The sequence below is a fragment of the Phyllobates terribilis genome, unplaced genomic scaffold (genome assembly GCF_046119375.1).
Source record: "Phyllobates terribilis strain yellow unplaced genomic scaffold, ASM4611937v1 Scaffold_4__5_contigs__length_816908805, whole genome shotgun sequence".
In the NCBI taxonomy this organism is placed as follows: Eukaryota; Metazoa; Chordata; class Amphibia; order Anura; family Dendrobatidae; genus Phyllobates; species Phyllobates terribilis.
Window position 1 is genome coordinate 278,078,058 of NW_027362764.1, and position 13,111 is coordinate 278,091,168.

Sequence of the window (13,111 nt, forward strand, 5' to 3'; positions counted from 1 at the left end):
CTAAGTTAAACATTCAAAAAATGCCCAGGTATCTTTTTTAGTCCAGGCACTTTTTATTCTTTCAATTTATTTCTGTTGTAAAGTATGAACACCAAAAGAATGGACATGTAACCTCTTTTAAATGCTTGCCATTTTTGAAAGCCTGATATGTTTCAAAAACACTCAAAAGCCTGAACATATAAACAGCAGGTCGTTTTTCCAAAGAAAAGAATAGGAAGATTATTTTGAGCTTTTTGCGACCCTTTTTTCAGTGTTTTTCAGAGTGGGCCATTTCAAAAAATGCAAAAAAAATGTAGTGTGAACATAACCTTAAAGTAATTTTTTGTTTTAGCTTGTATTGAAATATCCTATTAGGGGATGCTGAGTTTATGAAAAGCGGGGTGAGCTGTTTATAGAAGGCTGTAAAGACTGCTGTCTCTGGAATGCCGTGTACATGTAAGTACTACATACATGAAAAAAGAGTACTCCCAATCATGAATGCTGCATACTCTACAGGCATACATTTGGCTTATATATGTTGTCATACCTTTGACATAACTATACTTTGAATACAACAATATACCAAAAAGCATGCCCTGCCCATTTGTATAGGGCTTGTCCCCAATATACAGCAATTGAATCTCAAATAGTATACATAATTCACGACTAAACCCCTTAAACTGAGGTAGACCACAAACTAAATTCTGTAAATAATTGCAGTACCCTTGCAGACTTCAGGCTAGAACCCCTAAAAATAAAATCAGCAGACCGTATCTCCTTAATAAAAACTCAATACAAGTCCCTCCTAATAAAGACTGCAAACCAGATCTGTGCTGTCCAGCCATCCTCTTCAGAGTTTACAGCTCTATTATATACTGTAATATGTCTTATTCTTTCTGTAATATTATGCTGGTTGTACAGTGTTTAATTTCCTTTGCTGTCATCTACTGGTCATTGTTATAATATATGTTCTCATGTATTGTAGCTGTAATTTCCTACCATGCCCTTCTCTCTGTAACTTCTACTATCTTGTTCCCCCACATCCTGTTCTTTCAAGTCAGTGCCATCTTGGCAGCTACATGCATCAGAGCTGGAGAGTGGATTTTCCTGTTACCTTTATCCTCTATACTCCAACCTCCATCTTCTACCTCATCCTCATCCCTTCATCTTCTGTGACTTCTCTACCTCATAATTTACCAAGATACAGTCAACAAAATACCTAAACATTCATCCACTGCATCTTCCTTCTTTGATCATCTACATGCAGTTGGTCAGGTAAAAGAGGAGAGGATACCAAGTAACCGATCTACCATTTCTTGAACAGAGATCCGTAGACAAATTCCTTCATAAACATCTCACCTACATACAGGGTGGGCCATTTACGTGGATACACCGAAATTAAATGGGAACGGTTGGTGCTAGCATTTCTTCTGTGGTGTTGCTATCAGTGTGTCAAGAGTGGGAGAAGAGGGTTGCATTGACAATCCAACACAATGGGCAGCACTTTGAACACATTTTATAAGTGGACATAAACTTGTAAAAAACTCATGAAAGAATAAAGTTATGTTAAAACCAAGCATACCATTATTTTTCTTATGAAATTCTCAATAAGTTTAATGTATCACATGACCCTCTTCCCATTGAAAAGAATAAAGTTGGATCCAAAATGGCCAACTTCAAAATGGCCGCCATGGTCACCACTCATCCTCAAAAGTTTTCCCCCTTCCATATACTAATGTGCTACAAACAGGAAGTTGATATCACCAACCATTCCCTTTTAATTTAGGTGTTTCCATATAAATGGCCCACCTTGTATATCTGTGGCAGAGTAAGATCACTCTTATTACCGACCCCCTTAATAAATACTCTATTAATGGGTTATATATTGAGGATTATTTAATATAAAGACCCCATAACAAACCCTTCTTAACACTGACCACTCTTAATACAGATGTTAGATTAATAATGATCCCCAATAAGCATTTTTTTGTATACAGGACCCTCTTAATACAGTTCCCCATATCAAACTTCCCCTTTCTCTGGACCTCAAGATCAGACCCCTCTTTTCCACAGTCACAAAACCAAACTTGTCCTTGTCACAGATCCCAGACCAGACTCCTTTTTTGTAAAGACCCCGTACTTAACTCTTCCCGTGCCTGCACTAACTTTAACTCCAGCATGCCTGGCATCATGGCATTATCAGTGACGAGAGCAAGCAAGCATACGGGAGTGAGGGAAATTAAAGAGATAAGTACATTTAAAATATGTGTTGAGAAGGAAAAATGCCTACTCCTTCGAGATATGCAAATAGCCTTGTCAGAAAGAAAGATGACAGGAACTCTAGTACCACCTATTGGAGGTAGCAATCCTAAAGATAATATAGTGTTTTGGCGTGTTTGCCCCCCATCAGTGCAAAGCAGGAGTACCAGTTTGGGTGGGTGAGAGGCCTCTGACAGGGGGTTCAAAGGATAGGTTTTTTCTGTGGAGAGAACCAAGTCGGCATAGGGAGACATAGATTTGGGGATTTTTTTATGTGTAGACAGTAGATATATGCAGCTATAAAAGGATGTAGTTACATATAGCTTCGGCAAGAGCAGTGCTGAGAACAGGTGAGGCATGGCTTAATATGTATAACCTTTTGGATGGGGCTTATTGCTGCCAGGTTGCAATGTCTGCTTTGTCTTTGGCTTCTATCTTCAACTATCATGAATTATAAAAGCATTTTTCATATCAAGGTATATAGAAAGCTTGTCTATTTTTTTGGAGGGTGATGAATTTTAGATCTTTTTCAATACTTGTGGAAGAGCAGATGTTTCCTTAGAAGTTAAAAATACTGCTGGCAATGATAATTTCAAGTTTGACTTTTTGATATTTTTCCTCTAATCATGGTAATAACCAGTTAATGAAAAATATGATCATGAAAAAATGCACACAGCCATGTAAGTCATGTATGGTGAGCTGAAGTGGTTGACTGCTCCTAGTTAGCTTTAAACCACAACTGACAGATAACACCCTGACATAAAGCAGACAGACTGGAAAAATATCTGATGTTTAATTCCTGCTGTTTTTATGGTCATGTCTATACCTAAGCAATAAATTAGACACAAACTATTTGCATTGCTTGTCTCATATAAAAAAGTAAAGCATAACATGCGTTAAAAGGTACGACTTATGTTCAATTTTATCTTTGACATCTTCAAGGGGATGTGTGAAATTTTTAACCAAGTGTTCTCTTCCAAATATTTGTCCATGTTCTGGCATACTAGTGTTTAAGAGACTACAGTTACCTTTACAATCCCTTAGCTTTGATTGCTGAGAAACATTGACATTGAGCCAAAAAGTCCATTATATTGAAGATTGCAAAGTCACAATGTTTCTAGATGGTTGAGATTTGTTACAGTTTTTTTGTGCAATGGGTTTTTATTAAAGGGAACCTAAATATGCAGTGCAATCTGCAGGAACCATGTTATAGAGGACGGGTAGCTGAGTAGATTCATATGTTTTGTTATATATATATAAAATATATATATAGAGAGAGAGAGCGAGAGAGACAGACAGAAAATTCGGTAGCTTAAAATGTACCGGTAACTGTAATATCAAGAGAACTTTCAGCAGAATCCCTATGTTTGCATCTAGCTTCTCCTCCCTACTCCTCTCCCCATAGAACTTTATGAACACTAACTGTCAGTAATAGCAAAGTCTGTATTTACTGAAGACAGGTTTTACCAGTGAATTGAGTACATTGAGAATAAAAGATCGGTTCAGCATGAGAGAGAAGAGACTTCTCTGATAAAATATCTTACAAAGTTTCTTATTTTCAAGCTTATTACTGATATATGGATAAAAAAATAAAATAAAACAACGGTTACAATTTAATTGCCAAAAGGACACTCTTTAGCATCCAGTGTATATAATGGGAGCTTTACAAAGCATTCTCCACACACTGAAAGAGCAATGTGAATTCACTCATCATCATGAGACCCTTCCAACACACAGGGACTTTTTTTTGTAAGTAAAACATAATGATTGTATGATGAAAAAGTTCTGTATCGTTCAATTATGTTGGTGTTTTAGATGCTCATAGTTTTCAGAAATCACTGAATGTACATGCACTTTTATTATAGAAAGGATATAGTGGTCGTCTATTAGAAGCCATTACTTACAGGAGATGTCCACTGCTCGGACAACCCCTTCTCAATCCGTATGTTTCCCCCTTTTAAAGTAACAACACTTATACCCACTTCCGGTGCCATTCCAGTGGTGTCGGCACTGTCTCTCTTGGCGGTCATGTAACAGAGTGATGTCACGCGAACCCTGAAGCGCTGTCTTCACTTTCTACATTCGGACAAATATACGGAGGAAAAGAGAGCGGCTGCTGCTCTCTCTTCCTCCGGATGTATATGATACAACCCTTTGAGATAATGCTTGTAGAAAATCCCCAAGCTCCAATTTAAAAAGCTGTGCAGAGCCAAGTATATCATATATATACTAAATAGAGATGAGTAGATCTTTTGAAATTCACTTTGCCAAAGTTTCCCAAAATGTTTGGTCCATGGCCAATAATTTTGCGCAATCTCCATACTGGAAAGCTTCTAATTGCTCAGAAATTACATGTGGGTGAGAAAAGAGCGGGAACCCAGCTTATCACAAGAGCTTACCCTCCATAGGTGAGAGTGTGAGGACCCCGCTGACCATAAGGGCTTACACTTTAAAGGACAGAGACAGGACTACACTGACCATAAGAGCTTACACTCTACAGGAGAGAGAGAGAGAGGGGATCTCACTGATCATAACAGTTTACACTTTACAGGAGAGAAAAAGAGGACCCCATTGACCATAAAAGCTTATATTTTATAGTAGAGAGAGAGAGGGGATCCCACTGATCGTAACAGCTTACACTTTACAGGAGAGAAAAAGAGGACCCCATTGATCATAAGAGCTGACACTCTACAGGAGAGAGAGGACCCCGCTGATTATGGGAGCTTTCACTCTATAGGAGAGAGAGGACCCTGCTGATCATAAGAGTTATACTTTATAGTAGAGAGAGAGAGGACCGCACTGATCATAAGAGCTTGAACTTTACAGGAGAGAGAAAGAGGACCCCATTGACCATAAGAGCTTATACGTTATAGTAGAGAGAGAGAGAGGACCACACTGATCATAAGAGCTTGAACTTTACAGGAGAGAGAAAGAGGACCCCATTGACCATAAGAGTTTATACTTTATAGTAGAGAGAGAGAGAGAGAGAGAGGACCCCACTGATCATAAGAGCTTGAACTTTTCAGGAGAGAGAAAGAGGACACCACTGACCATAAGAGTTTATACTTTATAGTAGAGAGAGAGAGGGGACCCCACTGATCATAAGAGCTTGAACTTTACAGGTGAGAGAAAGAGGACCCCATTGACCATACGAGTTTATACTTTATAGTAGAGAGAAAGAACCCCGATGACCATAAAAGCTCACACTGCACAAGAGAGAGAGAGGACCTTGCTGACCATAAAAGCTTACACTCTAAAGAAGAGAGGCTTACCCAGTAACTCTGGAGATGGATACGATACCCTAGTTACTGATCACCACTGTACAAGGTATGATAATCTTTAAGCTAGACCCATGCGTTAATGCAAAATGATGTTATCCTGCGCTCTGGTGAGTCATCAGTGTGGGAAATTGTGCCAGGGAAGTGTTTTTATCAAATTGCGAATCGATTCTCAAAGTGTTTGAATAAGAATGACACCACGAATTTCAGGCAATTTGACTAGAGCCCAATTCTCTTTGCATCGATCTATTTATCTCTAGTACTGAGTGTAGCCTGTTCAGTTGCAGAGGGCATTCTGGGTAGGCTTTACCAGAATACTAGCACTCTACAGTGTGAAATAATTGGTAGCCACTCTAACTAATGGATCACCATGCTGATGACAGTCCCATGTCTGTAGATTTATCTGGTTATGTGCATATACTATTTTGCCAATCATTTTATAACTAAATTCTGCTAAAATTGGCATTTAGCAATTTTATCACAGCGTCTAATCAAATGTTATATACATGGGCATACATTTCTATTGATAAATCTGAACTACTGAAAATGCGGATAGATAAAAACAGGAAAAGCAAAGGAAATATTCTGCAATAATAGCAACAGATGAGAGAATGATACAGGACATGGGAACATTTATACTATATAAAGTGCAAATCTTAAAAATTCATGAAGTTTACATCATAAAAGAATATCTGCATATAGAATTTTCCAGTGAAGACCCTCGGCATGCTGTCAGCGGCCCATGTAAATTACTGTGATACAGCAGAGCTGCAGTTTTCTTCTCTTTTCATGTCTACACGGTATGTCTTTTATGAGATAAGAGGCTATTCCCAGAAACCCACTCATCTGTTCGGCTGCTATTTTTATGTCTTATAGAAACGTGAATAAATTCACATGTCTAAAGTCAAGTTTATGGTAAATATGCGTTTGTGATGCTTCTTGTCACGACCAATGGTATATGTTAATATATGACTCCGAGATGTAATCACGAACATATTTCCATTTCAGGAAAAGATAAATATGCAGCAGAACTTTTATAAATTCTTCTAAAGTTCTAATGTCAGCTTACTGGCAGGAATAATGGTAAAATACCATGTGGGTTAGAGGAAAACTTCTGTGCTGATCGCATCTACAGAAATCAGTTATTTCTTACACCTTATCTTCTTTCACACCTTTCTTACAAGTGAATGAGATATTAAAGAGATATCAAATAGACGATAGATAGATAGATAGATAGATAGATAGATAGATAGATAGATAGATAGATATGAGAAAGATAGATATATAATAGACAGATGGATAGATATCTGATAAATAATAGATAGATGATAGATATTAGAAAGATAGATACAGACATATAGATATATGGATAGACAGATAGATAGATAGATAGATAGATAGATAGATAGATAGATAGATAGATAGATAGATAGATAGATAGATAGATGGGTAGATAGATAGACAGACAGACAGACAGTGCCTGTCGGGCTGAGCTGGGCAGATTCCCTCTACACCTAGCAGTTTGAAGAGGGCGCTGCCATTCCAGGCTCATCTACACAGTAGCAATCCAAGCTCCCATGACCATAAAGCCCTGCTACATATAAATGGTTCACACGAACCAGGACCACCGAAACAACTCACCCAAACCCAAACGGACCAAAACACCAATCACATCAGCCTGACAAAAGCCAAACTCAGGAAGATGGTAGATGAGGACCAGGAGAGGTATGTCAGTGACTGGAGGAACGATATTACCACCTCGCAGAAACTGAGTATGTACTGGAGTCTACAGAGAGAATACAGATTGGCTCCATATCTGGAGAACTCCTGGACCTCAGAGACCGCCAGATCCTGATCCGGTATTGACACAGTGCCCACAATCTGGCCATCAAATCCGGACGGCACAGACAGAGCTAGAAACCCAAGGAGAACAGACTGTGCCCACACTGTGACTTGGAGGCCATGGAGGATCAGACCCACTTCCTGCTACACTGCACCAAATACTCACCAGTGAGGGACACTCACTTCAGAAGACGTTCCAATCTCTTCAGCTCCAAGAAGGAGGAAGAGAAAACATATATCCTACTGGGGAAAAAAAAGCGCAGTAGAGATAGCAGCGCAGTATGTGAGCGCATGCCATAGGCTAGGAGAAAGAGAACTATGATATGTCATGGACTTCTATAGCCTCCACCCCAGATATGCCCCATCCATTGTTCCCACAGTCCCAACCCATCATCCCTAGAGTCCCTATCCCTACGTTACACTTGCTTTGGTAGAACTAATGTGTATTTAATCTTGCCAATAAAGCTTCTTTGAATTTGAATTTGATAGTTAAATAGATAAATAAATATGGGGTAGATAGATAGGAAGATAGATAGATAGAATAAACTAATACAGGCATATGGATATATAATGCTGGTTCTTTAGTGCAGTTATATAACCGTTCCCCCTGCTATAACCACAACTTACGATGCAGGAGCACTTAAGGCATTTGTTCCCTTCCGGCTGAAATTCATCTCCTTCTTTATAGTGTCGGCCTTCATATACACAACCTGAAACAGACAGAGGAAGTGGTTAGGAAAGTGAAAGGCTCCACAGTACACAAGGCATCTTTTGATCATTGTTATATGTTATCACCACTTCCTTAGGAACATCATACAATTAAATTGATCTCGGGGACAAAAGTAGTTGTTATCTGTACATGCAAATTATATGGCTCCGTATATCTTAAGTATCTGGGTGGTCTCTTGTCATTGTAAGGATGCAGTAACAGGGTTGTAACAAACCACAAAAACGATTACAATAATTGAACTACTGGCCCAATCTATTCTACAATCTGTAGGTGCCTTTAACACTGCTTTTACACTGGTCAATAGATAATCCTTCAGATATTAACGTTAATGATCCATCGTTCATGATAATTGTGCACTATAACTGGACTGAGCAACTGAACGATGTATCATTTAGGTGAGCGAAAAAAATTCTCATTCATCTTTTGAAAACTGTACAATGTAAATGGAAATTACTCATTCGCTCAACGATTAGCCCGGAAATAAGGAGGAATGGAAGTTCAAGTCTTAAATAGGTATGACTTTCAGTGATTGGTTGATCATGTTGAAATAAAACCGTAAAATTGATTATCGAACATTTTAGCGCTAACTCAATTAATTTTTTTTGTACAGTATTAACAGAAATGTTTGAACAATACTTTATAAATTCAAGTTTTTGAAATAAATAGTATCACTTATGGGATTTGAATGTTGAATATATCAACACTTAAGATGATCTTTGTGTACATAATGCACCATGTTAGATATTATGAAGTAATAATTGCTATTCAACCATTTCATTCACAATAGCCATTCTGTATAAACACTTCTCTAACATCGTCTGACAAAATCCAAGGTCAGGCAACAAAGCTCAGAGTAAGTCAAAGGCAAAGGGGCAATACAAACAAACAGGCAAAAGGCAAAGTCCGAGGTCAGGCAACAAAGATCAGAACAGCAGAACACAGAGCACAAGGAACACACACTACTGAGCAAAGCTATGATTGGCAATAATCTGACTATAGTTAGCTAGCTAAATAGTCAGGCAATCACCCTGAAAGAGTGACACCTGGAGGAAACTCAGCAGGTCCAGATTTCTTGGGCTGCTGGACAATCCATAATTTGAATGGGAATAGCCTGGTATGCCCTAGCCCTTGGTTGGGCACTTGGGCTATCCCATTCACAAAGCTGACAGCTCAGCAAGTCTCTGAAATCCATAGGGTGGCTGAGCTGTCACTCACTGTGTCCATAGGACACCATGAGTATCAGAATCATGACATATAACAATTAAAGAAGCACTCCCATCTATATTTATTATCCTTTAAAAGTTTTCAGGGTTGTTCACAATTAGACAAGAAAAGTAAACAATCCTTGTTCATGAGTTGTCTAATATTGTATCTGAGCTTCATTCTTGTAAATGAAGCTGAGCTGCAATATCAAGCAACCTACGTACATAATTGGTGATTTTTTTTTTAGTTGTCCACACTTAGTTTTGGATACTGCATATTTCTTGGAAAGTGTCCAAATATGAAAGAATGTATGAGGTTACAGTGAAAACTGTTTGTTCGCGTTTCAAACAGTCTTGTTCTTAGTCATGGCAAGCCAAGATTTAAAATAATTTTTGAATAAAGAATATTTTTGCATTCAGAAGTGCTGGATTGCATATTTAAAGAGATCATTGGATCTTATGGATTTCTTCTTCAGTTGCCTGCTCACCGACAGGCACCTTGCATTTCATTTGTTATGAGATGAGCGCATGATATGGAAAGGTGAGATGCATATTCCTCTTTCTCATTCTTAGAGAAATATAGGGTTTGGTGTGATGTCTAGATTAATTTTGGGCCTTATCGGGGGTTCATGTTTAAAGTGTACTTATCTTTTTTCCTTTTAATTACTACTAGCTAAAGTGTCCTGCAGATTAGTGGAGGTCTTAGGACCTGGATCTCCAACCATCTCTCAAAAAGCCACTCGGAAATGCACAGCTCATCAGACACAGAGCAGTTTACAGTCTCATAGACTTTCTTTTGAGCCTGTACATCATTTTCTGTGCATACTGTGTCATAAGCTCAGGACTTGGATCTCCACCAATTTACTGCCCATGTTAGGTAGTACCTGTTATTTAAAAATAATGTAAAGTATAGTAAATCTTTAATATAGGTTTATGCCTTAAATCTACATTTATTTGAGGTCTGAAATTTTTTGTGTTGCTATACACAGGAATTGTAATTAAATCCAGACACCGATAGGCTAGTATTGGGGTGCAGAAGGGAAATGCCAAAATTGTCTGAACAATAAACTCTTCAGGGTCAAGAAAAGTCATTATGGAGATTCTGTCTGTGACCCCATCTGATAGACAGACTGCAGCATGATAATATGCTGTAAATCACTGTATGGACTTGATATTATTATTGAATTTAAAGGAGTAAAGAGATGTTTTAACAATCAAAATGTAGCAAATTTTATTTTACTCTTCTAGAATACAGTCCTAGAATCGAGTGCGCATACTATGTTAAATTTAGTAGGGAATCCATATTTTCGACACACATTTTTGTAGTGATAATATTGTTAACTAGCTGCTTGCACGTAATTAAAGAATGAAGTTTAGTATATATGCAATAATCGGAATATTTTTTTTATCTGACACCCGACTTCTTATCAAGCAATTATTCCGCAATGAGGACAGAATTCAGTTATATAATATTATCTGACCTTCATCACACTTTTCAGGGTATATCATGCATGTAATAAGAATTACCTGGACATGTGGGACAGCATAATCTTGGCACCTTTACAGGGTTCTTACAGTGAACTAGACATTGCACGTGAGATTCTGTGATAACCCCTTCCTGAAAGACGAACAACACAATTATATTTAATTTCTTTAATGTGGCTAAGGAATATGGTGCAATAAGTAGAAAAAAAGTAATGTAAAGTCTTCTCATCAACCCTACCTGATCATTTTAAATAAATGAAGCAAATAGCAAACATTTATTTCTTTAATGGGGAACTATCATCAGAAAATGACATTGTTTAAATCGTCTTTTTGTGTTAAATGTATTTTTTGAAATGGTGGCAATATTTTGTTCCATACCACAATCTGTATAAAAAAACAAAAAATATACAAATCTTGCAGTTTTACATTGACTAGTTTTTGGACTCTAATGCCCTGGTGTTTCAGGAAACAACTGATGTACATAGTCACAATAAGCAGTCTCTGACCCTGTATGTTTTATTGAAGCATCGAATGAGCATGTACAAAGGTCATTGAGACGTGAGGAGGAGCAGGGTCATCTGTGACATCTCCTGTTGTGAAGGTGGATTCTGTGTTATCAGCAGTGTATAGAGGTTTTACCTGTCATTGTATTAATTCATCTGCTAATAAGGAAACCGCTGAAAACTCATCCAAAAAGGTTAGGAAGTGTAGAAAAACCCTAGTGGCCAATGTGAAAATTGCTACATTACTAATTTTGTTTTTTTAAGATTATGATATGAAAAAAACATTGTCAATGATTAAAAAATATATGTAACACAAAAACGTGTTTTAAACAATAGGAAAATTTCTGATTATACCTTTCAGGAGTCCCTGTTCACAGGGACACTCATCAGAAGTCATTATAGCATTATAAACGCAATATAACCTGGAAAACTAAAGGATTTGGTCAATCGAAATAGAACTTGCCAGATCCTTCTCTCTGCTGATATCATCAGTCAGGGGAGAATCAGGAGGCTCCATACGTAGTCGACTATTGTCCGATCCCGCTGATATCCTGCTGATTAGACATAAGTCTAATTTGCATGGGGGTTTTAGGACTGGAGCAGTGGAACTTCATGGACACCAAAAAATGAAGACTTTTAGTTAGTTGATTTTATATGTACCCTTTGAAAGTAATTTATGACCATTAAAACAAGTAGAACATATACTTTAAAAGTACTAATGAAAAATTAGCATGTCTATATACTTGAAAGTTGGAAGTGATTTGAGGAGATACTGAATGCAGAACACTAAATAATGAATACCCCCTAGCAGCAGATGGCTCAAATAAGAGATATAATAGTAAGAATCTGTTTGGTGGAGACTTTTATCTGCGATTCCAATCTTAATGTACCTAGAAATGGTCATTACCTAGGGGGCTAGCTAATCAGCTAATAGTAATCACACTAGTTAACAATAAACTATAGTATCTCTACAGAAATGTCTACTAATTTTCCAACCAAACACATTGCAGGAATTTATAGCAATAAAGGTGCGGAAACAGGAAAAGCACAATAAAGTCAGAAAGGACTTCCTACATTGTCACTTTGCAGCCAACAATGCAGTTTACATAGCAAGCTCTGTAGAAGACAATGTAAATTCAACATAGTTTTAGATGAGAGAAAACTACTTTTTCTCTAGATGTTTTGGCATTACTTAACACATGCAATGTAATAAAATATGAAAATCTCTGTGTGCTGCACTACTACTGCAAACTGGTAAAATAGGGGTAAATAGAACAAAATGAAATCTTACCTGACACTGACGGGTGATGCAGGGATGCTCAGGTTCTTGCCACTTCATGGAGCTATTGTAATGATTACCATGAAGACTACAACCTTGTGAAAACAAAATGCAAAAAAAGTCTATGAATCACTGAAAACAAGGCACAACCTTAGTTTTATTTATATATATACTGTGTATATATACTGTGATGAAAGCCGGCCGGTGGGTGCAGCTCTCTGGCGCCCCCTTACCTCTCAGGTCAGTCAAGGTACTGCACCTAGAGAAAGTAGTGCCAGGAAGCTGCAACCAGCGCAGGGAACACGGTAGTGTGTTATCCCTTCAACGTCACTAAACCGTAACGTCACTACACAGCACAACTCGCTAGCGCCCTCTTAGCCTCAGGTCAGTCAAGGAACTGCACCTAGGATAAGCGGTCGCCAGGGAGACTGTCCTGTAACCTACTGGGTATCGGGGCCCTCTGTAGTGAGGGCGGTATATATATCTTCCTTGGCCGCGCCAGGAATATATATATCTGAACCTCCGACCGTCACTACCAGCCTTCCCCAATCCCC

The 13,111-nt window shown here is 38.1% G+C and overlaps 1 protein-coding gene across 3 annotated transcripts in view; it reads right to left on the bottom strand.

Annotated features, from left to right (window-relative positions):
* BMPER (BMP binding endothelial regulator) overlaps nt 1-13,111 on the bottom strand; it is a 383,271-nt gene that overhangs the window by 249,324 nt on the left and 120,836 nt on the right. For all 3 annotated transcript variants that reach the window (XM_073678264.1, XM_073678266.1, XM_073678265.1), the window contains 3 exons: nt 12,570-12,652; nt 10,818-10,908; nt 7,986-8,068 (listed from right to left, as the gene is read on the bottom strand). In XM_073678264.1, coding sequence (XP_073534365.1) covers nt 7,986-8,068; nt 10,818-10,908; nt 12,570-12,652 — 257 coding nt within the window. The remainder of the gene's footprint in view (nt 1-7,985; nt 8,069-10,817; nt 10,909-12,569; nt 12,653-13,111) is intronic.